At 41.1% G+C, this 23,380-nt stretch overlaps 2 protein-coding genes and 1 long non-coding RNA gene across 19 annotated transcripts in view; 2 read left to right on the top strand and 1 right to left on the bottom strand.

The window, feature by feature from the left end:
- LOC127663948 (tripartite motif-containing protein 30A-like) overlaps positions 1-5,772 on the top strand; it is a 131,662-nt gene extending 125,890 nt beyond the window's left edge. Inside the window, exon 10 of the transcript XR_007973070.1 lies at positions 4,569-5,772. The gene's annotated coding sequence lies outside the window, so the exon portion shown is untranslated. The remainder of the gene's footprint in view (positions 1-4,568) is intronic.
- LOC127663868 (tripartite motif-containing protein 30A-like) overlaps positions 1-23,380 on the top strand; it is a 152,709-nt gene that overhangs the window by 75,290 nt on the left and 54,039 nt on the right. For 5 of the 12 annotated variants that reach the window (XM_052155702.1, XM_052155676.1, XM_052155683.1 and 2 more), the window contains one exon: positions 19,846-20,321. The exons of 2 other annotated variants lie outside the window; for them this stretch is intronic. In XM_052155702.1, coding sequence (XP_052011662.1) covers positions 19,902-20,321 — 420 coding nt within the window. In that variant the 5' untranslated portion in view covers positions 19,846-19,901. 5 more of the 12 variants (XM_052155757.1, XM_052155745.1, XM_052155658.1 and 2 more) reach the window with 4 other exon arrangements.
- The window catches only part of LOC127664069 (uncharacterized), a 29,188-nt gene continuing 11,853 nt past the window's right edge, over positions 6,046-23,380 (bottom strand). The window contains exons 3-6 of one of the 6 annotated variants that reach the window (XR_007973094.1): positions 10,169-10,317; positions 8,069-8,138; positions 7,000-7,047; positions 6,046-6,305 (exon numbers count right to left, since the gene is read on the bottom strand). This is a non-coding gene — a long non-coding RNA (uncharacterized LOC127664069). The remainder of the gene's footprint in view (positions 6,306-6,999; positions 7,048-8,068; positions 8,139-10,168; positions 10,318-23,380) is intronic. The other 5 variants (XR_007973100.1, XR_007973097.1, XR_007973095.1 and 2 more) reach the window with 5 other exon arrangements.

The raw sequence follows: 23,380 nt of genomic DNA on the forward strand, positions 1-23,380 counted from the left end.
GCACATTTCGGTGATCAGACAAGTAATTACTTGTTTAAAATCTTTTGAGGAGGCCAGTTCCTACTCTACAAAGAGCTGTTTTTCTTTACTGAATATGAGATCCTGAAAAAGTGCCATTTCTTTGGAGTCTTTGTTTCACCGGTTTGATGGTAAAATTGAGAGACACACATATATCTTTAGATCAACTCCTTTCCTGCCAGGACAATTCAGAAATAGAAGAAAAACAGAAGGGGGATGGTTAAATGAATGAAAGAATTTGAAATTCAGCTTCTTATACATATGTGGTTCCAGTAAGGTAATGGATGCCTAACATATAGCATGAAAAGATCACATGCTCATTTATTTAACAATATGCATATAAAAACCTATGTAAGCTTTCAGCCATTAGAAACAATGAACTCATGAAATTCTTAGGCAAATGTATGGATTTGTTGAACATCATACTAAGTGAGGTACCCAGTCTCAAAAGATGAATCATGGTATGCACTCGCTGATAAGTGGATATTAGCCTAGAAAACTGGAATACCCAACACATAATCCACACATCAAATGAGGTACAAGAAGAATGGAGGAGTGGCCCCTTGTTCTGGAAAGACTCAGTGTAGCAGTATAGGGTAAAACCAGAACAGGGAAGTGGGAAGGGGTGGGTGGGAGAACAGGGGAAGGGAAAGGGGCTTATGGGTCTTTCAGGGAGTGGGGGGCCAGAAAAGGAGAAATCATTTGAAATGTAAATAAAAAATATATCTAATTAAAAAATAAGATGATTTCTTCAAGGAAGCTTGGTCACAGGTACCTTTAGCAAAAACCTCTAAAAAAATTAAAAAAAAAAAAACTATGTAAGCTTTCAGACAACTGCTTCTTCATCGATAGTCTCCAATGTCTGGTAGTAAAAGACAGAAAGAGTCTATTAATTTACATATAAGTCAAATAAAGAGCCCTGCTCTGTATTTAGATCATGTCTTAGGGAACTGTGGGTGACTGATGTGATTCTCTTTTGACTTTAGTCTCTTCAGCCAATAAGACTGTAACCAGGATTTGCAAGAATGAAGAACATGTTATTAACTGTGTTTTCTCCCTTCTTCCTAGGGTGTAAATAATGTCCTGACAAGGTATGTCTGGGATGATAGGGAAAAACAGCCCTATTGTGGTGAGAATTATTTGATATTCAAGTAGAATAAATGCATTTGGGGCTTTGCAAAATTAAAATATAATACTATTCTGAAGTTCTAGGAAGAGGAAAGAAGGGGAGGAGAAAGGGAGGGTCTGGACATTTTGTAACTATTGAGCACATATTAGGTTCTCCTTTAGAGGACTGGGTTATGGAGATCTATTGAGCTAGGTCAGTAGTGAGATGAAGCAAATGGACCTACAGGTGCTTTTGGACTCATGGATACATCATCTGTCCATGCTGTGTGCTTGTATCTAACTCTGGATCTGCAGGTAACACGTGCAGATAGGTAGTATATGTCCTCTGTGTCTGCAGTGTCCTCAAAGTTCTATAGTGGACACATTGCTGGGTACTTTGTCTATTTCTCCTGGGGATAGAGGAGATCCAGATTTCCCTTGTGGTTGTATGTAGACTTTTTAATAAGAGACTTGTCTCTGTGGACACAATATGCTGGCAGTGAAGCCATGGCTGCAGGTGGACCACATACATCACAAATCTGTGGAAAGTCTCACCCTTGTATGTAAAGCATAACATCCCAGCTGTCAGCATCAGGCTCCACCCTAACTAGTGGAGCTTATGTCAGACTAGATGTGGTTTCCTGTCTCCTTTTCCGTATTTTGATATCTTAACAATAAAAACTGAAGAAGTAGATTTTGACTGATAGTGCCCAGATTGACAAAAGTGTTTAAAGTCTTGGCTTTCTTCAGACGGCTTTCTCACACTCTATGACTATTATACCAGAATCTTGAAAACCAACCTTCCATCCATCCTTCCTTCCTTTCTTCCCTCCTTCCTTCCTCCCTTTCTTCCATCCAATTCTTTCTGGATTTTCTTTTTCAATGTTTCTATTTATGCCTTTATGTTTTTATTGGTTCATGCTGGGTTGCTCTTTGTAGCTCTGGCTGTCCTGGAATTCACTGCATAGAACAAGTTGTTTTTGAAATCAGAGATTAACTCTGCCTCTACCTTCTAAATACATGTGACATTATTCCCTGCCCACACATTATTTTTCTGTTTCTTCCTTTTGATTTTTTTAAAAGTCACCAATTGACATTTAAAGGAGTTCTAGGAGAGGAGGAGGGAAAGTGGAAGAAGCACTTTGTGTGAGTGTGAAGTTAAGTCACTGTGCTTAGGAGAATAAGGCTTTCCCAGCTTCACCAGCAACTAACTGGGTGGGATCATAAGTATGCCCAGATCTCTACAGGTAATAGTTTACATTCTCTCTCCCTTCTCAGAATTCTCAGGATTGTTCACAGACATCTATGGTTAGAATGACAGGGAGTCAGTGCTGGTCAAAAGAAAAAAGGTTTGAGATGTGGAAGTCAATTTTTTATCCCTAGGAGTCAGATTTTGCAACTGAAAAAGCCCCAAATTGTCCTCCAAAAAAGAAGAAAAAAGTTCCACGTTCGAGATCTGAAAGGCATGCTGCAAGCTTATCAAGGTGAGGGCAGGTAAATTCTGTCATTCCCTGGATGATTGCATGTGTGCTGGACTGCATGTAGAAGGGAGAAGGTTTCTCAATACAGGTGGAGGGACAGAGAAGAGCAGAGCGTGTGTCTCTGCAGTGTCATTGTATATGATGGGAAATCATCATTCATCCCATCCTGTATCACAGTTATCAAACTTTCCATACATCTGGAAAAAGAAATGGACTTCAATGGTTTGATTCCTTTGCTTGCACTTACTGCTGTGAACTTTCATCCTTTCAGGGCTCATGGATGTCCAGCAATACTGGGGTAAGGAGAAACCACAGCACAACGAGGCTCTCTACTCTCAGTGTCTTCCAGAGCATGTTTCTCTGCTAAGTCTCATATTGCATGCTGCTGCTCTCACTGTGCACAAAACCTGCCTCTCCTTGACTTTAAACAAGGCTTCTCCACATTTCCTTTCTCTTTCTCCTTATGCTTCTTCTGTTGCTTAAGTTACAAATGAGGCTGTACCTTGTATTTCATCTTAGTCAAAACATATATGTCTCATTTTTCTGCAGTTAATGTGACTCTACCTGAAAACAACCAGGAAGGCATTTTAATTAATAGAAAAAAAAGACAAATAGCACATATAATTTACTCTAAGAAGAATCTTCGACTTTTTGAGACCTATCATTTGGGTGTCCTCGGCTATCCAGCTATTCCTTCAGGCAAGCATTACTGGGAAGTGGATGTGTCTAAAAGCAATGCCTGGCTCCTCGGATTAAATGATGGAAAGTGTGCTCAACCTCAACCTCATTCAGTGGATGAAATGTTCTTCAAAACAAAACATCCCTCTAGCCTTAAACATAATGCAATGTATCAGCCTAAATGTGGCTACTGGGTTATAGGGATGAAGAGTATTTTTGTATACAATGCCTTTGATGAGTGCTCTATCACCCACAATTCCAGTGTCATCGCCCTATCTCTGCCTAGTCCTCCCAGTCGTGTCGGAGTTTTCCTAGACAGGGAAGCTTGCACTCTCTCATTTTATGATGTTTCTAACAGTGGAGCTCTCATCTATAGGTTCTTTGACCCTGCCTTCCCTGTTAAAGTCTATCCATATTTTAATCCTTTGGAATGTTCAGAGCCAATGACTATATGCGGGCCACCCTCTTAAACCCTCACCTCTATCTGTGCAGTGCCCGCATGTCTGGGGTGTCTCATATGCCAGAGCTCCCCTGCATCATTCTAGCTTTTTTGTCTCTGGCCCTTTATTTTAATGACCTTCACTTCTGACTACAAACCAGTGTGGATTCATTTCCTTGATCCAGTGGCTTGTCTGCTCACAAGATGATTACTTTGTCGTTTCCCATATTCCCAAAGAAAATGGCTGTTCCCTCAATAAGTGAAATAGAGACTCTGCTAACACCACCTCTGTAGGAACACAGTTAAAAGAATGACTCATGGCAAACAATGTCTCAGGAACCTGTGAGAGAGGTGCCTGAAAAAAAGGTGGAGGGCCTTTTACATCAAGGCCATTTTGTTCCTTGGATTGCTTTGGATGTGATTTTTGTGCCCCTTGCAAAAACAAAATATGCATTCAATGTGTAAGACATGTTTATTCTTGTTGGATGTCAGAACATAGTTATAGAACCCACTCCTGTGAAAGGATATACCGAGTGCTGACCTCAATGTACTCTGATTCTGAATATTGACTTGTGCCTTGATTTCATACCTTCCAAGATATAATCTATAGTATAGTGCCAGACAATTGTGTTTATATGGTCTGTCCTGAGACAGTTGTAGGAAGGGTTTGCACTATTAATATTTATTATGTTCTTACTGGTATTTATTTACATGTTTTTCTGCTTTGGTTTTTCTGAACTCAAACAACCTTCTTACTTGCTTTTGTATATTCATATGTAGAAGCACAGTGATCCTGAAGTAAAATTGTCTTCAGCTTTAGGTTATAGTCCCCCCCATACTCTAAGGTCCTCAAGGTCCTTCAGGTCTTATAGACAGAAATACCTAGGCCCACAATTGTAGACACACCTTCTTTTTCCTGGTACCTGAGACAAAAGCCAGGGCATCATGTGTGCTTACGAGTTGCTGTAGCACTCAGTTACTTGTCTCAGATCTCTCAGGTCTCCACAACCCCATTCTTCCTGTCACTGACAAAAGATGAAAGAAAGGCCTTCTCCAGCTTGTCTAGCATTTTAGAAAATTATGTGTAGGTGTCTCGCTAAGGAATGGTTCTTAGCAGAAGGTCAGTTTAACCACAATGCTCGTGTTTCATCAAAGAACTAAGAAGGAAACAGCTCAAAGGATATCCACAAAGACCATGAGTTTAGAGTATCCAGGATCTAATCCTGCCTCTCCACATAGCAATACAACCCTGAATGACATCCTCTCAAGCCTGTGTTTGCTTGGGTTTTTTTCTTTTCTTTCATTTTTCTTATCTGTTTTTCAGTTTTGGTAAAAATAGTACATCAATATTGCAGGACATTGTAGGAAAACAAACTTGAAATCTTTAGAAGGCTCTGAAAATAAAAGCCCTTCCCTCTATAAGTGATGAACTGAGTTCATTTACTCGGAGCCTCGTGGCTGAAGCAGGCAGCCGCTCTGACAGATTATCCTCTCATTCCACAAATATGCTACAGAACAGCTAGGCTGAAACAAGTACACAAATGAAGAGGGAGTGTGTAATTTTTGGTTTAAAAAAGAAGTTCAACACTTATAACACATCAACTGCATACTCAGTAGGTGGTGGTTGTGCTAATTTCTGGGTGGATGTGCTGTACTGATGTTCTATGTGACACTGTGTGCCTGGGGAAAATAAGATAGAGCTCTTCTCCTGTCTTGATGGTAAGTCCTGGAAACTTCCACCAAGACTACTCTAATATGTTGAAGATATCTATGATTTTTTTCCACACTTATTTTTTCAGAGGGTATTTGTTTAGCTATATTCATTATCAAGTAAGTTAAACTCTATGATTTCCCTTCTTACACTGAAAGATAATGTTGACAGTGATACCAATAAACTTCCCATCTCTTGTGTTGTGAAATGTAAGCAATAGAATGTTTCTAGGAACTCCTATTGCTTCCAGCATATAAGAGGTATCCAATATGGAATCTGTTAAGTTTATCTCCTGTTTGATGTGACCATAATAAAGTATCATTGGAATGGAAAACAAATGTTGCCATGATGGTTTTGATACAATCCCAGCATAAGGAGAGAGACCAGAAGATTTCAGTGCATCTGAGGCCAGGCTCAGTTACACAGGATGACCTTGCTTTGGTTGGGTTTCACTCTTTGCTTTTATGTTGAGGTTTACAATACATAGCAATAGAACAAACTCAACACCCTTAAAAGAGAATTGCAAGGTTTAGATAAGCTGGGAGGTTCAAGAGGACACTGTGAAGGATTGATTATTGGGGAATCAGAGTTTATTGAAAGATTCATAATGACATAAACTGACAGAGACACAGAGTACACATCATGGGTTGTAGTTCCCAGAGAAGTTGAGGCCCCAGCACCACAGAAAACTGAATGCATCTCTGCAGAGCATGCAGGCAGGCAAGACTCTTCTTGTACCTTTTAGCATGGAGGTGAGTTCTCACTAGGACCCTGCAGCCTGGATATCTGTTGTCCAGGCAGGAGTTACAGCAGTCATGTGAAACAGGGCATGGCAGCCTCCCATGGAAACTCACTTACATTAGTATGGCTCCTGAAATGCAGAGAAGTCAGTCCTTTTAGAGCAGCATTCTCTGTGAGAGGAGTAGAAGGAGCACTTACAGGGCAGAATTTACAATCCAGATTCTAGCACCACATGCTGGCAGAGTATGCAGCAGACCATTCAAAACCTTCACAATGCTTCAGTCATCAGGAATATGCAAATTAAATAACCATGAGATTCCACCTCACTCCAATCAGAATGGCTAAGATCAAAGGCACAGGTGACAGCAGATGTTGACAAGGATATAGAGGAAGGGGAACACTCCTCTACTGCTGGTGAGAGTGCAAGTTGGTAAAAGCACTTTGGAAATTAATCTGGTTATTCCTCAGGAAGCAGAAAATAACCTGAAGACCCAGTTAAACCGCCCTGGGCATATACCTAAAAGATGCTCCAACATGTAAAAAGGAAACATGCTCCACTGTGTTCATAGCAGCCATATTATATAATAGCCAAAAGCTGGAAACAACCCAGATGGACCTCAACAGAGAATGGATACATTTACACAATTGAGTAGTACTGAACTATTAAAAACAATGACTTCGTGAAATTCACAGGCGAATGGAGGGAACTAGAAAATATGATCCTGAGTCAGTGGAGTAACCCAGAACAAACACACATGGTGTGTACTCACTGATAAGTGGATATTAGCCCAAAATCTCAGAGTACCCATATATAATCTACATACCATATGGAGCTTAAGAAGAAGGAAGACCAAAGTGTAGATGCTTCAATCCTATGTAGAAGGGAGAGCAAAATAATCAAAGGAGATAGAGGGGAAAAGGGAACTGGGAGGGAGAAAGGAGAGGGAGTAAAAGATGGAGGGGGGAGGCAGAATCAGGTATTGGAAGAGAAAGAAGTAGTGAGGGTCTGGACATTGAATAGAAGTATATAGCAGTGGGGGGTGGGTATACAGGGTAGCCACTTGAAAGTCCCAGATGCCAGGTAAGCAAAAGGCTCCAAAAACCCAATGGGGATGACTTTAGCCTAAATACCCAACAAAGGGGAGAGAGAACCTATAGAGACCACCTTTAGTTAACAGACATGGCTCCTAGTTGAGGGATGGGAATACCTATCCATCACAAAATTTTTAACTGAGAAACATTCCTGTCCAAAGGAAAGGCAGGGACAGAAAATTGAACAGAGCCTGAAGAAAAGGGCATCCAGAGACCACCCCAGCTAGAGACCCATCCCATCTACAGACTTCAAACCCCTACACTATTGCTGATACAAAGAAGCACTTGCTGACAACCTGGTATGGCAGTTCACTGAGAGGTTCTACCGGCACCTGAGTAATGCAGATACAGATACTTACAGTGTACCATTCGACTAAGCCCAAGGACCCCAGTGGAAGAACTAGGGGAATGACTGAAGGAACTGAAGGTATTGCAGCCCCGCCCCCCAGGAAGAATAATTTTCAACTAACTGGACCATACAGAGTTGCCAGGGACTAATACACCAACCAAAGAGGGCTCCAGGGATCCAGATACATAGGTAGCAGAGGATGGTATTATCTGACATCCATGGCACAGGAGGCCCTTTGTCCTGTGGAGGCTTGATACCCTAATTTAGGGGCATGCTAGAGTGGTGAGGCAGGAGTGGGTGAGTGGGTGGATCACCCTCATAGATGCAAAAAGGAGCGAGAGGGGGAATGGTTTGGAGATTTGTAAAGGGGTAACCAGGAAGGGAGATATCATTTGAAATGTAAATGAATAAAATGATTAATTTAAAAAAAAAGAATAGGTTTTTCTACTTACTAGACTGTTTTCCACTGATTGATTTCAATCATTCCTCGACTGGTCAAATCCTCTCAGGCTCCCAAGAAGGCTGTCACCAAGGCACAAAAGAAAGAGGGCAAGAGACCACATGCTTCTCATCCAAGGCCATGGACACAGTGAACTCCTTTGTCAATGACATCTTTGAGCACAGTGCAAATAAGGCACATATACATATATATATATATTCTTTATTTACATTTCAAATGTTGTTCCCTTTCCAGGTTTCCCTTCCCTGAGAATCCCACAAGCCATCTCCCCTACCACAATCAACCCTGCCCTGCTTCCCTGTCCTGGTATTCCTCTACACTACAGCATCAAGGCAAATAAGGCTTCTTATCTGGTACTTAACAACCAGCGGTCTTCAATCACATCGCTGGAGATCCAAAGGGTGATGAGCCTCTTACATCCTGGAGAACAGGCTAAGCACTCCATGTTGGAGGGCAACAAGGTGGTCACAGAGTACACCAGTTCCAGTAGAAGCCACCATGGACGAGGCACTCTCTTGCTCTTTTGGTCTTTAAAGGCTGTTGCAGTCACCCACTCAAATGAGGAGAGAGCTTAGTTTTATATGTTCTTTTGCATTAGTTTCTAGTTCCTATTCCAAAGTTACTTTAAGGATCTTGGAAAAGGTAAACTTTTGAAGTTTTAAGCCTCTGTGGTTTTGAGTTTCCCTGTGGGTATCTGGTTTGCAGTTAGCCACACCCTACTGAGTTCCTTGGAGTTCTTTTTAGACTAGGATAATGGAGGAGGGTCTCTGAGCCTGGCTTCCGCATCCTACACTGTTGTGTCTGTGTGTCTTTTATTTGTTGACCTAAAATGAGGTGGCTTTCTTACCTTGGCTATTAGAGGACTCCAGGACACAACTAAGTTTGTGTCAATGAATGCTAGGTACCAACCATCTACAACTGAAACCACTCTGTCCCTTTATTTAATGTCTCCTGGGCACGAAAGGTTACAGGTACTTAGGGCAGTGTCCCTCTAACTTACTGATGTATAAAACATGAAAGTTCCATGTTGCTGCGGCTTTGGTAGAAATCTGTTCAAGTTCTCTATCAGGATTTAGAAGCCCTGTTCATGGCTTGCTTTTGTTTGTTTGTTTTGTTCTGTGTTTGTTTTTGTTTTTTCCATTTAGTACTTTGTGTTAACCGCTGCAGTGCCAAGTTGTCACAAGGATAATTCGCCTTTTCTCTGTGAGCCCATAAAGTGGTCTTTTTAAGTCACACACTCACGAATTAGCTTTTTCCTTTCTGTCCTGTCTCCACCTGAACTTATCTGAAGTTCCCTTTGCTTTCTTGTTTACTCTGTTGCTGGTCAAGCTGGCCAGGTTGGTTTTGCACCTCCACAGCCCACCTATATCTTACCCACAGCAGATGCTAATTTTTTAAATTACTTAATGAATTAATTTTATATCACTGCTTTTCTAAATTCCTTATTGAATCAATTTTATATCCATGCTTTTCTAAATTACTTATTGAATTAATTTTTATATCACTGCTTTGTTAAAAACTTATTGAATTAATTTTTATATCAAGGCTGGGGCAGCAGGGGCCTTGTCCATTTTATGTATGTGAAGACACTATAGAAAATTTGAGGATTATTTTGCTACATTTGTCTTTAATTATAGTTACTGTGGTGGCTGTTCATGGTTGTCAACCCAAGCAGCTTGGTTTCTTAATTTCATAATTTGACATTAGAAGAACCACTCTTAAGCTGGATCTTTGGAGGCAGGTAGATCCACCATTAATCTGGGCTACACGTTCTGGCAGCTTCTGGAAGAAAGAAGCTTGCTCTTTGCCTGCTTGCTGGAGATGGCGAGTCTATGCCTTAACTAGCATTAGAGCCTACTTATTCAGGACTCTGGCATACACTGAAGACCATCTGAGACGTCATGCCTTGTGGACTGAACAACTACTAGATTATAGGACCTTCCATTGGTAGACAGCCATTGCTTGACTAGCTGGACGCCAGCCTAGGGCTCTGCAAGATAGGCTATGGACCAAATAGTGAAGTTAATAGAAGCTAAATGGATTGCTCCACTGGCCAACCCGTGGCCCAACACCATCTGCTTTTGTCTCCTACCTGAAAACAATGGTCTTGGTTTTCTTTTGTGGAGTGTAGCTCCACATTTTTCCCTTGAAGTCTTGATTTTGTCAGTGAAGATACTTGATGGCCTGATCACTTTCTTAATTCTTCTGTATGGTAAGGTCTCCTGGAGCTGGTTGCATAAGCTTTGTGAATCCAAGAAAGAGGTCCAGACATGGTCGTAGATCAAATAAATCCTGATAGAGCAAGTGCATCTCAAGTGTGTAGACACTGTTGTTATCATTAATAAAGTTACCAATTACTTCCAAAAAAAGTAACGAGAATATCTGGAGTATAAATTCACACATGTTTTTACTTTTCTCAAAATATAAATCTAGGTATATATTTAATAAAAAATAAGCACTTTAAAGTTCATAGGTCTCCATGGTTCTTTTGTTTAACATTACTTCCATAATCATGTTCCATGGGAATCCCTTTCCTCTGTTAGAAACAAAAGCTAATGTGTATTGCACACACACTGTGGCACTGCTCACTGACCGTGTGGCCAGTGCTGTGCTCACCTGGTCTCCTTCATCCTCTCACTGAGGTCAGAGGATAATGGCAGACCTGAAGGACACTGTCTGATCCTTGGGAGTGGAATTCTGTCTCAGAGAATCTTCATGCAGTGCTAGATCATAGTCTGAGTATTTTATGGTTTTAATTCCCAAACAGGCCTTAGGAAGAAACAGAGAAGACCTTGAGTAAAAGGTTAAAAAGACAAAGACATGGTGGCTCTTGCCTCTCATCCCATACTCAGGAGTTTGAGGAAGAAGTATTCCCGGGAGTTGGAGACCATCCTGAACATTTAGTGAGTTCCAGTCCAGGCTGGAATATAGAGTAAATTCCTGCCTCAAATAAAAATTGAAAAAGAGTTTTACATAACTATTAACACTTCAAAAGGATGGGAACATGGTAAAATTGTTTGTAAGCAATTGTCTACACAGCTAGAACAGTAGGGGCTCATGACTTCATGCATAGTTTAGACTAGGGGTATAGGTACGGTCAGGCTGGGGTACATTTGGAAAACATGTCCCAAGGGAAGAAGAGAAGGAGGAAAGGACAACGAATATGTGAAATGAACTCAGTCTACAGGGTCATATCTGCTGTCATTCAACATGCCATACATAATTCAGTAGATCTGAGAATGTAGGGAAATAATGAGAGGCAAACAGGAGAGGGGAAGAGAGAGGTGATGGGGACTGCACAGACTTCTCCATTGCTCCCTCACAAAACCAAATTTTTTTAATTATTAAATCTTTTTCTTTCTTTCTTTATCTCTTTCTTTCTTTCTCTTTCTTTCTTTCTTTTCTCTTTGGCAAGTTTCATGCATTTTCCAAGCTGTCCTGAAGTCAGTCACCACAGCTGAGGATGGCCATTGAGCTCCTGATTCTCTTGCTGCCAGCTGCAAAGCAGTGGTATCCTGTGCTGCTCTGCATAGGAATGCCCCAGAGAGGAACATCTTTGAATACTTGGTTCCCAGTTAGCAGGGCTGTTCAGGAATGATTAGGAGTGTGGCATTATTGGAGAAGGTATAGCATGGGTACAAGTTGTCAGGACTCAATAGATTCTGACAACACCACCATTCTCACTCTGCCTCAAGTTTGTGTCTGGTTTGTGTCTCTTTGTGACTTCTCACTTCCTGCTCCAGCATCAGGTCTCCCTGCCTGTTGCCATGCTCCCCACCATGGTAGACATGAACTCTAACCCACTGAGACTGTGATACCCAAATGAAACACTTTCCTTATAACTTGTTACAGCCATAGTGTTTATCAGAGCAGTGGAAGAGGAACTAAGACAAACTACATGCATGTGTCAGCACACATGTTTTGTACAGTGCTGAGGGTCCACTACAGGGTTCTATAATGCTAGGAGAACACAAGACCCAGAGAAGTCCATTCACAGCCCTACAGATTTCCACCTTCTACTCAGGGACTGTTGCATCAGTACTACAGGTCTTTAATACAAATCGTAAGTCAAATGGGACCTTGTGAGACATTCTGGTGAGGGACTCCTGGAAGTGGGGAAATGAATGGATGGATCAGATCAGCACTGTGAAAGGACTAGGTCTGTTCAGCCACAGAACACATAATCCGGAGGAGACCATGGGGCAGCTAGAGCGCCTTCTGCAGCTCACCACTCTATCTGCTGTGAGTGTGCTGAGGGGTTTCTGCCTGGCTCTGCACAGACTCCTCCCATCCTGTCCTTGCTGGGTCTGAAATCTTGCTTGTGTGGCAGATTCCGTGAACTGCAATTTCCTTCCTGTTCTCATCCTGTAAGAGTCCAGCTCCACCCTCAGGGCAACACTGCAGCTTTCTGTCCCCAGCCTTGGTTTTCCTTCCTTTTGGGTAACACTGGCCTCCAAAACAAAACCCAGCCAGCAACTCAAGTGCAGGAGAAGCCCATGGGGAAGGATTTCTTTCCAGCTTTCCAGAGACTCAGGAACTTTGAAGGTGATTGTATCATGAGTCTGAACAAGTGACATAACAAGTACTTGCAGCTCTGAAAAATGTCCCAAGATCCAGGAAGGCAGAGCTGACCACAGGCAACTGAGTCCCTCTGGTGGTAAAACCCTAGGTAATGATGTGGAAACACCCCATTGGTTGGTAGTTCTGTAGTTTCTTTTTCCCAATTTTTCAACCCACAAAGTCCTAACTTTCACTTCTCTACTGGCTCACCAGAGAACTAGCATATTTGGCTGAATCCTCAGAACTTACACTCTGGCCAGTGTTTGCTCCACTCCACAGATTCTGGATCTCTTGATTCTGGATCACTCTGAAGGTGTGAGTCAATTTTCGACTGCTGAGTTTGGAGGAATTTAGAAGAAAACACAGTCTTTGCTCTGGTGAGTTTAAGTTGAAGTTGAGAACTGGAAGGGGGTTGGAGGGGAACTGCTGTGTTCCTTCTGAGGATTCTGGGGATGAGGAGCCACAGAGCGTGGCCTTGAGGAAGACAACTTCCATGGTCAGTACAGAGAGATCCAGTTATTTTTCCAAATGGACATTAATCTTTATTCTAATCTTGAATTATGAGTTGCAGCATGAATCTCCTACTCCAACACAGACACTGCTCTCCCTCCAAACAAATAGTACAGCCAGAGAGGTGTTTAAAAAGAAATGTTTAAGATTTCTCCGAGTAATAGTGGATTTATCCATGATTTTATGGGCTCATTCCCTGTGCTCTGACTCTGTGGTTGGAATTCTTCATCTCTCTGCAGCCTCCTCTTAATGTACTTGTACTATGAAACAGAATGAAGTCTGTAGGGAATTCCTAATGTCACTTAAAAGTCATTACCATTGCCTGTCCTTTCCCTTGGGCCATATATGCTATACCTAAATCAAGATTAGCTCAGGCTAGCAATTATGGCTACAAAGAAAGATGAAACAGAAAGATCCAAAGTCCAAGGACCTAATAAGACGAAGTCTAAAAAAAGAAAATTAGCCAGGGGTATGCCTTTTAGGGGTGCAATTAATGGGCTGAAGGAGCACTTACAAGTTTGTACCTGAGCCTAATTCAATCCCAAGGAAAGAGATAGTGGACAGTGGATGGGGTGAAAGGAGGAGGAGGAGGAGGAGGAGGAGAGAGAGAGAGAGAGAGAGAGAGAGAGAGAGAGAGAGAGAGAGAGAGAGAGAGAGAGAGAGAGAGAGAGAACACTGTAGGAGGAGGACTCACTAGAAGTGACAGCTTTTCTATTCCTATGTAGCCCAGGCTGACCTCATGGAATTGTCCCAAGTCAGAATCCCTAGCTGCTGGGATTCTAGGTGAACATTACTGCCCCAGGAGAAACAGCATGAGCTCCTACTTGTGTTTAATGGCATAAAAGACTGAAAAAATATCTCCTAAGAGAAAGATCTAGTAATTTTTGGGAACCACAAAAGAAGAGAAAGGACTTGGAGCAGGGAATCCAGGCTTCACCAAAGCTAATGTAGACACCAGAAGACACAGGTCAGGCCTTCCTGTGTCCACGTTAGCTTGAGGATGTCAAGAGTCGATTCATTCCCTTTCCCTTTGCTCTACCTTGTTTTTAACCAGTTCTGGACACCAGTTTTCTGAACAGAGGAATTAACTGTCTTTGCCACCATATTTTTTGAGATATTAAAATGCATATTTTCGTGTTGTCTAGTTTTAAAATGTGCCAACATCTAGGGAGTACACAATGAATTGCTTCAGATAACACTAATTAGTTAATGAAGCCTGGGACAATATATTTGCCAGACCTATTTGGAAAAGGACCATTTCATCTATGACATCAGTACTTTGAGCTTTCATCATTCTTTAAGAAACATTTTTACTTGTTACTGAGTTCAACTACACCAGGCAAAGACCACAGATTAAAAAATGAAGTGAATTCATTAAATATTGTTAATAGTGCAGTAGCCTTAAAGCCAGATCAAAGGTTTGTCATATAGAAGAGGCTAGAGAACTGTATTAAAGGTGGATGTCACAATCTGCTCATTTGTATGGAATGTGTAGCTGAGAAACTATGGGGGAGCTGTTTCATTCCCTGGCACTCAGCAATCAATAGATTCACAAAACCAGCATAACGGTTTTACATTTGTGGAGGAGAGCAAGGAGTCAACGTTTTGAGGAACTTATCTTTCAGGTATTTCAAATGGGTGCCTAGCAAAAAATGGAGCTTCCTTAACCATTACATACTCCAATAACAACAGAAATAAGTGCTGTCTGTAAATTCTTGTTTGATTTGAACAAACCTAGTTATTGTTTCTTAGTGTCTCTTTTTTAAGAGATTAATATTGCTGGAATTAAGGGGAATTTGATGGAGTATATGAAAACATAGTGCAATGGAAGCTTCCTAAAATGTATGGGGGTGGTGCTAATGAGGTCTATAAATAATGGAAGAATCCCAATTGGCAATCTCTAGTCACCATACAAGGCTTCCTAGAGTGGGACTGGGTGGGACCGGATTGCATTCAATTGAGTTATTGACCAACAGGGTGCCATGGAGATCCGTAAAAAACTAAGGCTGTTACTAAGACACCATGTTGCTCTATGTAAAATGATAGTGGTGTTTGTACAAAATGACATCCTTTCCCCATTGTCTTGTTTCAGCTTCTTTATCAAAAATCAAATGTTGATTACTATGTGGGATTATTTCTGAATCTTCTATTTGATGCTGTTGATTAACATGTCTCCTTCAGTACCTATACCATCCGGTTTTTACCAGCACAGCTCTGTAGTACAGCTTGAGGTCAGGGATGGTGCCACCTCCCAAAGTTCAGGATTGCTTTGGGGATTTCTGGGTTTTTTTCCCAGTTGAGAATTGCTTTTGAAAGGTCTATAAAAATTGTGTTGGAATTTTGTTGGACATTGTTTTATAAGATGGCCATTTTCACTGTTAACCCTGCCTATCCATGAGCATGGGAGATCTTTGCTTCTTCTGATATCATCTTAAGTTTCTTTCATTAGGGACTTAGCAATCTTTCTATGCACATCTTTACCTGCTTGGTTAGACTTACATCAAGATATTTTATATTGTCCATGGCTATTGAACAGGGTGTTACGTCCATCATTTCTTTCTCGCAGGAGCAACTTCTTTATTCCTCTGTCATGTACCTCACTTTTCCACAGATCCATCATTGCTGAGTTCACTTTTTTCATGTGTAAAGAGAATCTTACTTACATGCCTTTTATTTTATTTTAGTTTTTAAATTTTCATTTATTCCTAGTACTTGCACTGCTGTGATGAATAAAGGTGACAAGAATAAGCATGCTTGTTATATACATGATTTTAAAGACTTTGCATTGCCCTAAATTTGCTATGAGGTTAGCAGTGGACTTTTCATGTATGGCCTTACAGTAGGGAAATTTATGTCCATTTAGACAGTCTTGGAAATGTTACTACTCAATATATATGTATATCTTTAAATACTTCTCACACAAAGAATAATTAGAGTTTATTTGGAGTTTGGTGGTGGTGTGTGTGGGACAAAGTATCTCTGTAGTGGTAGGTATCCCGGGATTCACTCTGTAGAACAGGCAGGCCTTGGACTCACAGATCTGGTTGCTATAAAGGTGTTTACCACCACTTTCTTTTTATTTATTTATTTATTTATTTACTTATTTATTTACTTATTTTCTATATTCTTTGTTTACATTGCAAATGTCTTCCCCTTTCCTGGTTCCCCCTTGATATAAGTCTTATAAGCCCTCTTTCCTCTGCCCATTCCCCAATTACGCCCCTCCCATTTCTCTGTCCTGGTACCCCCCCCTACAAGTCTTTCCAGGACCAGGGGCCTCTCCTTTCTACTTCTTGGGAATCATTTTGATATGTTAATTGTGTCTTGAGTATTCAGACCTTCTGGGCTAAATAATATCCACTTATCAGTGACTGCATTCCATGTGTACTCTTTTGTGATTGGGTTACCTCACTTAGGATGGTATTTTCCAGTTCCAACCATTTGCCTAAAAATTTCATGAACTCATTGCTTTTAACTGCTTAGTAGTATTCCATTGTGTAAATATACCACATTTTCTGTATCGATTCCTCCATTGAGGGATATCTGGGTTCTTTCCAGCTTTGGGCTATTATAAATAAGGCTGCTATGACCTTAAGGGAGCATGTGTCCTTATTGCATGCTGGGGAGTCCTTTGCAGTATACCCAGGAGAGGTATAATAAGGTACTCCGGAAGGGTCATGCACAGTTTGCTGAGGAACCGCCAAACTGATTTCCAGAGTGATTGTACCATCTTACAATCCCACCAGCAGTGGAGTGTTCCTTTTGCTCCTCATCCTTGTCAACACCTGCTGTCTCCTGAGTTTTTAATCTTAGCCCATTCTGAATGTTGTGAAGTTAAATCTCGGTGTTGCTTTGATTTCCATTTCCCTAATGACTAATGATGTTGAACATTTCTTAAGGTGCTTCTCAGACATTCAAAATTCTTCGGGTGAAAATTCTTTGTTTAGCTGTGTACCCCATTTTTAATAGGGTTATTTGGCACTCTGGAGTCTACCTTCTTGAGTTCTTTGTATATATTGGATATTAGCCCTCTGTCGGATGTAGGGTTGGTGAAAATCTTTTGCCAATTTGTCAGTTGCAGTTTTGTACTTTTGACAGTGTCCTTTGCCTTGAAACCATTTGTTGAAAGGGCTATCTTTTTTCCACTGCATGGTTTTAGCTCCTTTGCCGAAGATCAAGTGACCATAGTTTTGTGGATTCATTTCTGGATCTTCACTCCTATTCCATTGATCTACCTGCCTGTCACTGCACCAATACCATGCAGTTTTTAAGACTATTGCTCTGTAGTACTGATTGAGGTTTGGGATACTGATTCCTCCAGAAGTTCTTTTACTGTTCAGAATAGTTTTAGCTATCCTGGGTTTCTTTTGTTATTACAGATAAATTTGAGAATTGCTCTTTCTAACTCTATAAAGAATTGAGTGGCGATTTTGATGGGGATTGCATTGAATCTGTATATTGCTTTTGGCAAGTTCTCCATTTTTACTATATTAATCCTACCAGTACACGATCATGGGAGATTTTTCCATTTTCTGAGGTATTCTTCAGTTTCCTTCTTCAGAGACCTGAAATTCTTGTCATACAGATCTTTCACTTGTTTGGTTAAAATCACACCAAGATACTTTATATTGTTTGTGATGATTGTGAAAGCTGTCATTTCTCTAATTTCTTTCTCAGCCTGCTTATCCTTTGAGTATAGGAAGGCCACTGATTTGCTTGAGTTGATTTTATAACCATCCACTTTACTGAAGTTATTTATCAGCTGTAGGAGTTCTCTGGTGGAGTTTTTTGGGTCACTTAAGTATATTATCATATCATCTGCAAATGGTGATAGTTTGACTTCTTCCTTTCCAGTTTGTATCCTTTTGACCTCCTTATGTTGTCTAATTGCTCTAGCTAGAACTTCAAGTGCTCTATTGAAAAGATATGAAGAGAGAGGACAGCCTTGTCTAGTCCCTGATTTTGGTGGAATTGCTTCTATTTTCTCTCCATTTAGTTTGATATTGGGTACAGGTTTGCTGTATATTGCTTTTACTATATTTAGGTAGGGGCCTTGAATTCCTGTTCTTTTCAAGACTTTTACCATAAAACATGCTGGATTTTGTCAAATGCTTTTTCAGCATCTAATGACATGACCATGTGGTTATTTTCTTTGAGTTTGTTCATGTAGTGGATTGTATTCATGAATTTCTATATAATGAAACATCCCTGGGATGAAGCCTACTTCATCATGGTGAATGATCATTTTAATGTGTTCTTGGATTCGGCTGGCAAGAATTTTATTGAGTATTTTTCCCTCAATATTCATAAGGGAAATTGACCTGTAGCTCTCTTTCTTTGTTGGATCTTTGTGTGGTTTTGGTATCAGCATAATTGTGGATTCATAAAATGAGTTGGGTAGTATTCCTTCTGTTTCTGTTTTGTGGAATACTTTGAAGAGTATTAGTGTTAGGTCTTCTTTGAAGGTCTGATAGAATTCTGTACTAAAACCATCTGGTCCTGTGCTCTTTTTGATTGGAAGACTTTCTATGACCCCTTCTATTTCTTTAGTCTGGTGTAATTCTGATAGATCTTCCTTTATATGTTACTTTTTCTCTTACTGCTTTTAATATTCTTTCTTTGTTTAGTACATTTGGGATTTTGATTATTAAGTGATTGGAGGTATTTCTGTTCTGGTCCTGACTGTTTGGAGTTCATTAGGCTTCTTCTTTATTCATGGGCATCTCTCTCTTTAGGTTAGGGAAGTTTTCTTCTATAATTTCGTTGAAGATATTTGCTGGCCCTTTAAGTTGTAAATCTTCACTCTCATTTATACTTATGATCCTTCACTTTGGTCTTCTCATTGTGACCTGGATTTTCTGGATGTTTTGGGTTACAAGCTTTTTGCATTTTGCATTTTCCTTGACTGTTGAGTCCATGTTTTCTATGGCATGTGAGACACAAGATTCCTCTGACCCCCATGTAACGACATAATTCCACATATGTTTTGTTCTGGATGCCAGTTGTGTCCTAGTATCCAACTCTTTTTTTTTTTTTTTTTTTTTTTGCTGACATCTATGTGTTAGAGCAGGCACCAATGGAAAAAGACTCCATAGAACATTTTTCATACCTTTTCGGTGTATGGAAGACAAATGACCCTCTTAAGTGACCATCTCCCTGAGTCTAGCACAGGGATTAAGATAACCATGTGAACAGACACATGTGGTCTTTTATTAGATGACAATCAGAGGAATCATTGCACATGTGCATCAGGACGTGAGAATGTTTACACTCCACGTCAGCATCAGCTCTTTCTGGTAAGAAACTGACATTGAGAGAGCAAATCTCACTGACTACTGCTGACAATAGAAGTGTGGACAGTGGTTTGAGAGTGCTGGTGCTTTTGACAGTGAAGATGGTGCCTGGGAAAGACACTGAAGGGTAGAAGGGAGGTTACACAAGGATATTAACAGTAAATTCTTTCTACTCTTCAGTAAAGGGGGGAAAACATTCCTGAACATGAAATTTGTCATTTGAGATGACCGAAAAGTACAGCACCTAAAGAATATAAAGGACTACTTGCTATGTCACCAAACCTCCTCCCATATTTCTTCCTTTGTTCTTTTAACTTGTCATTGTGGTCCTTCCTTGACATCTGCACAGGGTTCACTCTGATCCTCCACATCTTACTTGGTTCTTTTCCTCATCTGTATCACACAGGCACCAGTGCATAATTGTGAGGAGTCAGGACAGGTAGGCACAGGATCACAGCAACTATGGCCTCATCAGTCCTGGAGAGCATAAAGGAAGAGGTGACCTGTCCTATCTGTCTGGAGCTACTGAAGGAACCCATGAGTGCTGACTGCAACCACAGTTTCTGTCGAGATTGCATCACATTCAACTATGAGTCCAACAGAAACACAGAAGGGGAGGGCAACTGCCCTGTGTGCCGAGTTCCTTACACATTTGGGAATCTGAGGCCTAATCGACATGTGGCCAACATAGTAGAAAGGCTCGAGGGGTTCAAGTCCATTCCAGAGGAGGAGCAGAAGGTGAATGTCTGTGAACAACATGGAGAGAAACTCCAGCTCTTCTGTAGGAAGGATATGATGGCCATCTGCTGGCTTTGTGAGCGATCTCAAGAGCACCGTGGTCACCAGACAGCTCTCGTTGAAGAGGTGGAGCATGAGTACAAGGTAAGGAGCAGGAGGATACAAGAAACAAAGCAGGATACAGTAACAGATGGGAAACTCCCACTTTTTCTGAGAGGATACTTACCTGAGCATTATAGACTTCGAATTTGATATATCATTCTGTAGTCTTTTATATTTTGACTCCTAAAATGACATGGTGATTTATTCTACCTAAGCATACGAGAATCTGCCTGGACTACGATTACAAAGAAGCAAATATGATATTGTGAAACTGCTTCTTTAAATTGAGTTGGTGTCCAAGAAAGCCAAATCAGCTGAAGAACATCTGCCAATTTATTCTTTGTTTATATCCTGCCAATGTTAATGACAGATTCATTAAAAGGACCTCACATGCCATCTACTGACTCCCCACAGTGGGGTTAATAAGCACATGACACACAGCAGTGGAGAGAATGTGCATGTGGGAGCTGAAACATCAGGAGGAGAGGAAGCTTTCCATAATGAGGAACACAGCAGCAAGTTCTGTGTGTGGTCTTTGTGTTTTTTAAACTACCCCAACCCCAAAGCTATCAATCTGTAGTTGATAGCTACTTGAACTGAAAAATTTCTTTTCTCCAAAGGAGTCAGGGTGGGGATAGAAACCATTCTTAAGGAAAGTCCCACGCCAGCAATGGATGGACAGCCAGAGCTCGTGCACTGAGCTGTTCTTAGGAGGTTCTGTCTCTGATAACATTGTCATGGCTCTTTTTCCCTTTCTCTGTTTAGAACCTTATAGGTCCTTGGTTTTACATCATGGCTTGAGTATTTATGGCATTCCAATGTGACTAAAACATATGCTCTGCATTTATATGAACTTCTTGTGATTTTTTGTTTAGCTCTTTTTATGGTTTTTTTGTTTTGTTTTTTCATATTCGACTGTGTTTGCCTTTTATTTCTCTTATTGTATTTTCTTTGGTTCTTTCATTATTATTTCCATGCCCCTTTGTTTTCTCTTTAAACTATTTATTGGTTCTTTGTGAATTTTACATCATTTACTCCAACCCCACTCATTTCTGTATCCTTTATTACCTGCCCTTCAGTCTTGCAACCTTCCCACTAACAGCAAAAAGCTCATCTTTAAAGCTGTAGTGTGTCACGCTGGGTCCTACAGTATAAACCATGTAGTCCACAATTCTTTGCTTGCAGTTGTTCATTGCAATGAGTCACTGATCTTGTCTCAGGCCTCTGAGTTCTGCTACTTTATCATTACTAGAACCTCACTAGCACTCCTCTCAGATATCCTGTCACTGCCCTGTGTCCTGGTGATCCTGTAGTATTAGATCTGTATGACTGGTCCCTTCTTCTGCTCTAGCAGTTTATTGATGGAATAGATGCTGCAGTGGGGAAATTCTAGGACCTGGGTCTTGGCCTGAGCAGTATCTGAGCCGCAGGCTCTCGCACACCTTTGAGGCCCACTCACCATGGATCCCAGGAACCAGAATCTGCTCTACCCTGCTGCCTAGATGAGGTGTAGGGCCTGCTAACTCAAGTTTTTCAGCTCCTGAGAGACATGGCCCATTCTCACATTCTAATTACCCAGGTGCCAGTTCTCCTGACTGCCATACATGGCAAAGGATAAAGGGAGGAGGGTGTCTGTCCTGTTTTTGTACCACTGCCCAACAGACAAGAGGGAAGGCTCTCTTGTATTCACAGTCTTAAGGCCAGCTACCCTGCAACCCCCACATTTAGGATGAGCTTTACTGTGGTGCCCAGTCACAGTGGAGGACCAGCTCTCCTGAGTGCTGTAGCAGTGGAGGGACAGGACAAGCTCCCCTACTATAATGACCCAGGGCCCGCTTTCCTGCTTCACGTAACAAGGATCAAGGCTAAGGGTAGGCATCTCTCTCTTGTCCTTGCTGTTACAAAGCAGAAAAGTTGCAGGACCAGCTCTCCCACACTCACACCCTTAAGGCCTGCTCACTGGCACCCCATCATCAGGGTCAGGTCTACTACTCAACCAAACTGAGGGGCAGGGCCTGCTCACCCAAGTACTACAGCAGATGAGGAGCAGGGCCAGCTCTCCCACTCGGAAGATATCTGGGATAGCTCTCCCACTCAGAAGACCTCTGGGCTAGCTCTCTTGCCTCCCATAGGTAGCAAGGGGTGTGTTTGTGGAGGGGAGGGGTATCTCTCCCTTGCCCATGTCACCTCACAGCAGACAAGTATCAGAGCCCACTCTCCCAGCTCACTCTTGTGGGTCACCTCACCCTATCTTCTACCACCAGGATCAGCTCTGCTGTGCTACTCAGGTACAGGTTTTACTCTCTCTAGTGCTGCAGAAAGCCAGTGTCTCTGTTTTCTCTCAGGAAACACAAGGCTGTGGATCTGGATAGGAAGGGAGAGCAGGAGGGGAGGAAATAGGTGTAGAAATGAGAAGGAAAAACTTAATCAGAATGTATTGTATGGGACTAGAAGGATGACTCGGCACTTAAGACCATGAACTGTTCTTGCAGAGATCCTGAGTTCAATTGACAGCAACCACATGCTCTCTCACAGCCATCCTTACTAGGATCTGATGCTTTCTTCTGTTATGAAGGCATACATGTAAAGAGAGCACTCATATAATTTTAAAAAGCTGTCTTGATAAATAAATAAAAGATTAAATAAAGATGCCTTGAAATATACACTGTATGAAAAGCGTATTTTCTACGAAAGAAATAAACTTAACACAAAAAATATAATTTGAAATTTAAAAAAGGAAAAGGAACATGAATGTTTACATGGCCACTGTTGTGGTGCAGGTTTTAATCAGAGAGCCCTGGCAGCAGTTGTTCAGGGATCTCTGAGTTTCAGGAGTGTGCTGTCTATACAGAAACTACAGGCCAGCCAAAGCTACACAACAGGGCCCAGTTTTTTTTTAAAAAAAAAAATAGTGCAGAGGTTAAATACGACATTGTATATAGGGAATGTGACATGTGCATATACTTTTGATCAGAAAACTAACAAAAATGTCCTGTTTCTCTGATGCTGGAAGCTTCTATTGAATGGAATGACAAACATAGGAGAGATTTCTGTCTTTGTCTTTATGGGGGTGATATGTATATAATAAAAATCAATTGAGC

Source organism: Apodemus sylvaticus, chromosome 1 (genome assembly GCF_947179515.1).
Source record: "Apodemus sylvaticus chromosome 1, mApoSyl1.1, whole genome shotgun sequence".
NCBI lineage: Eukaryota > Metazoa > Chordata > Mammalia > Rodentia > Muridae > Apodemus > Apodemus sylvaticus.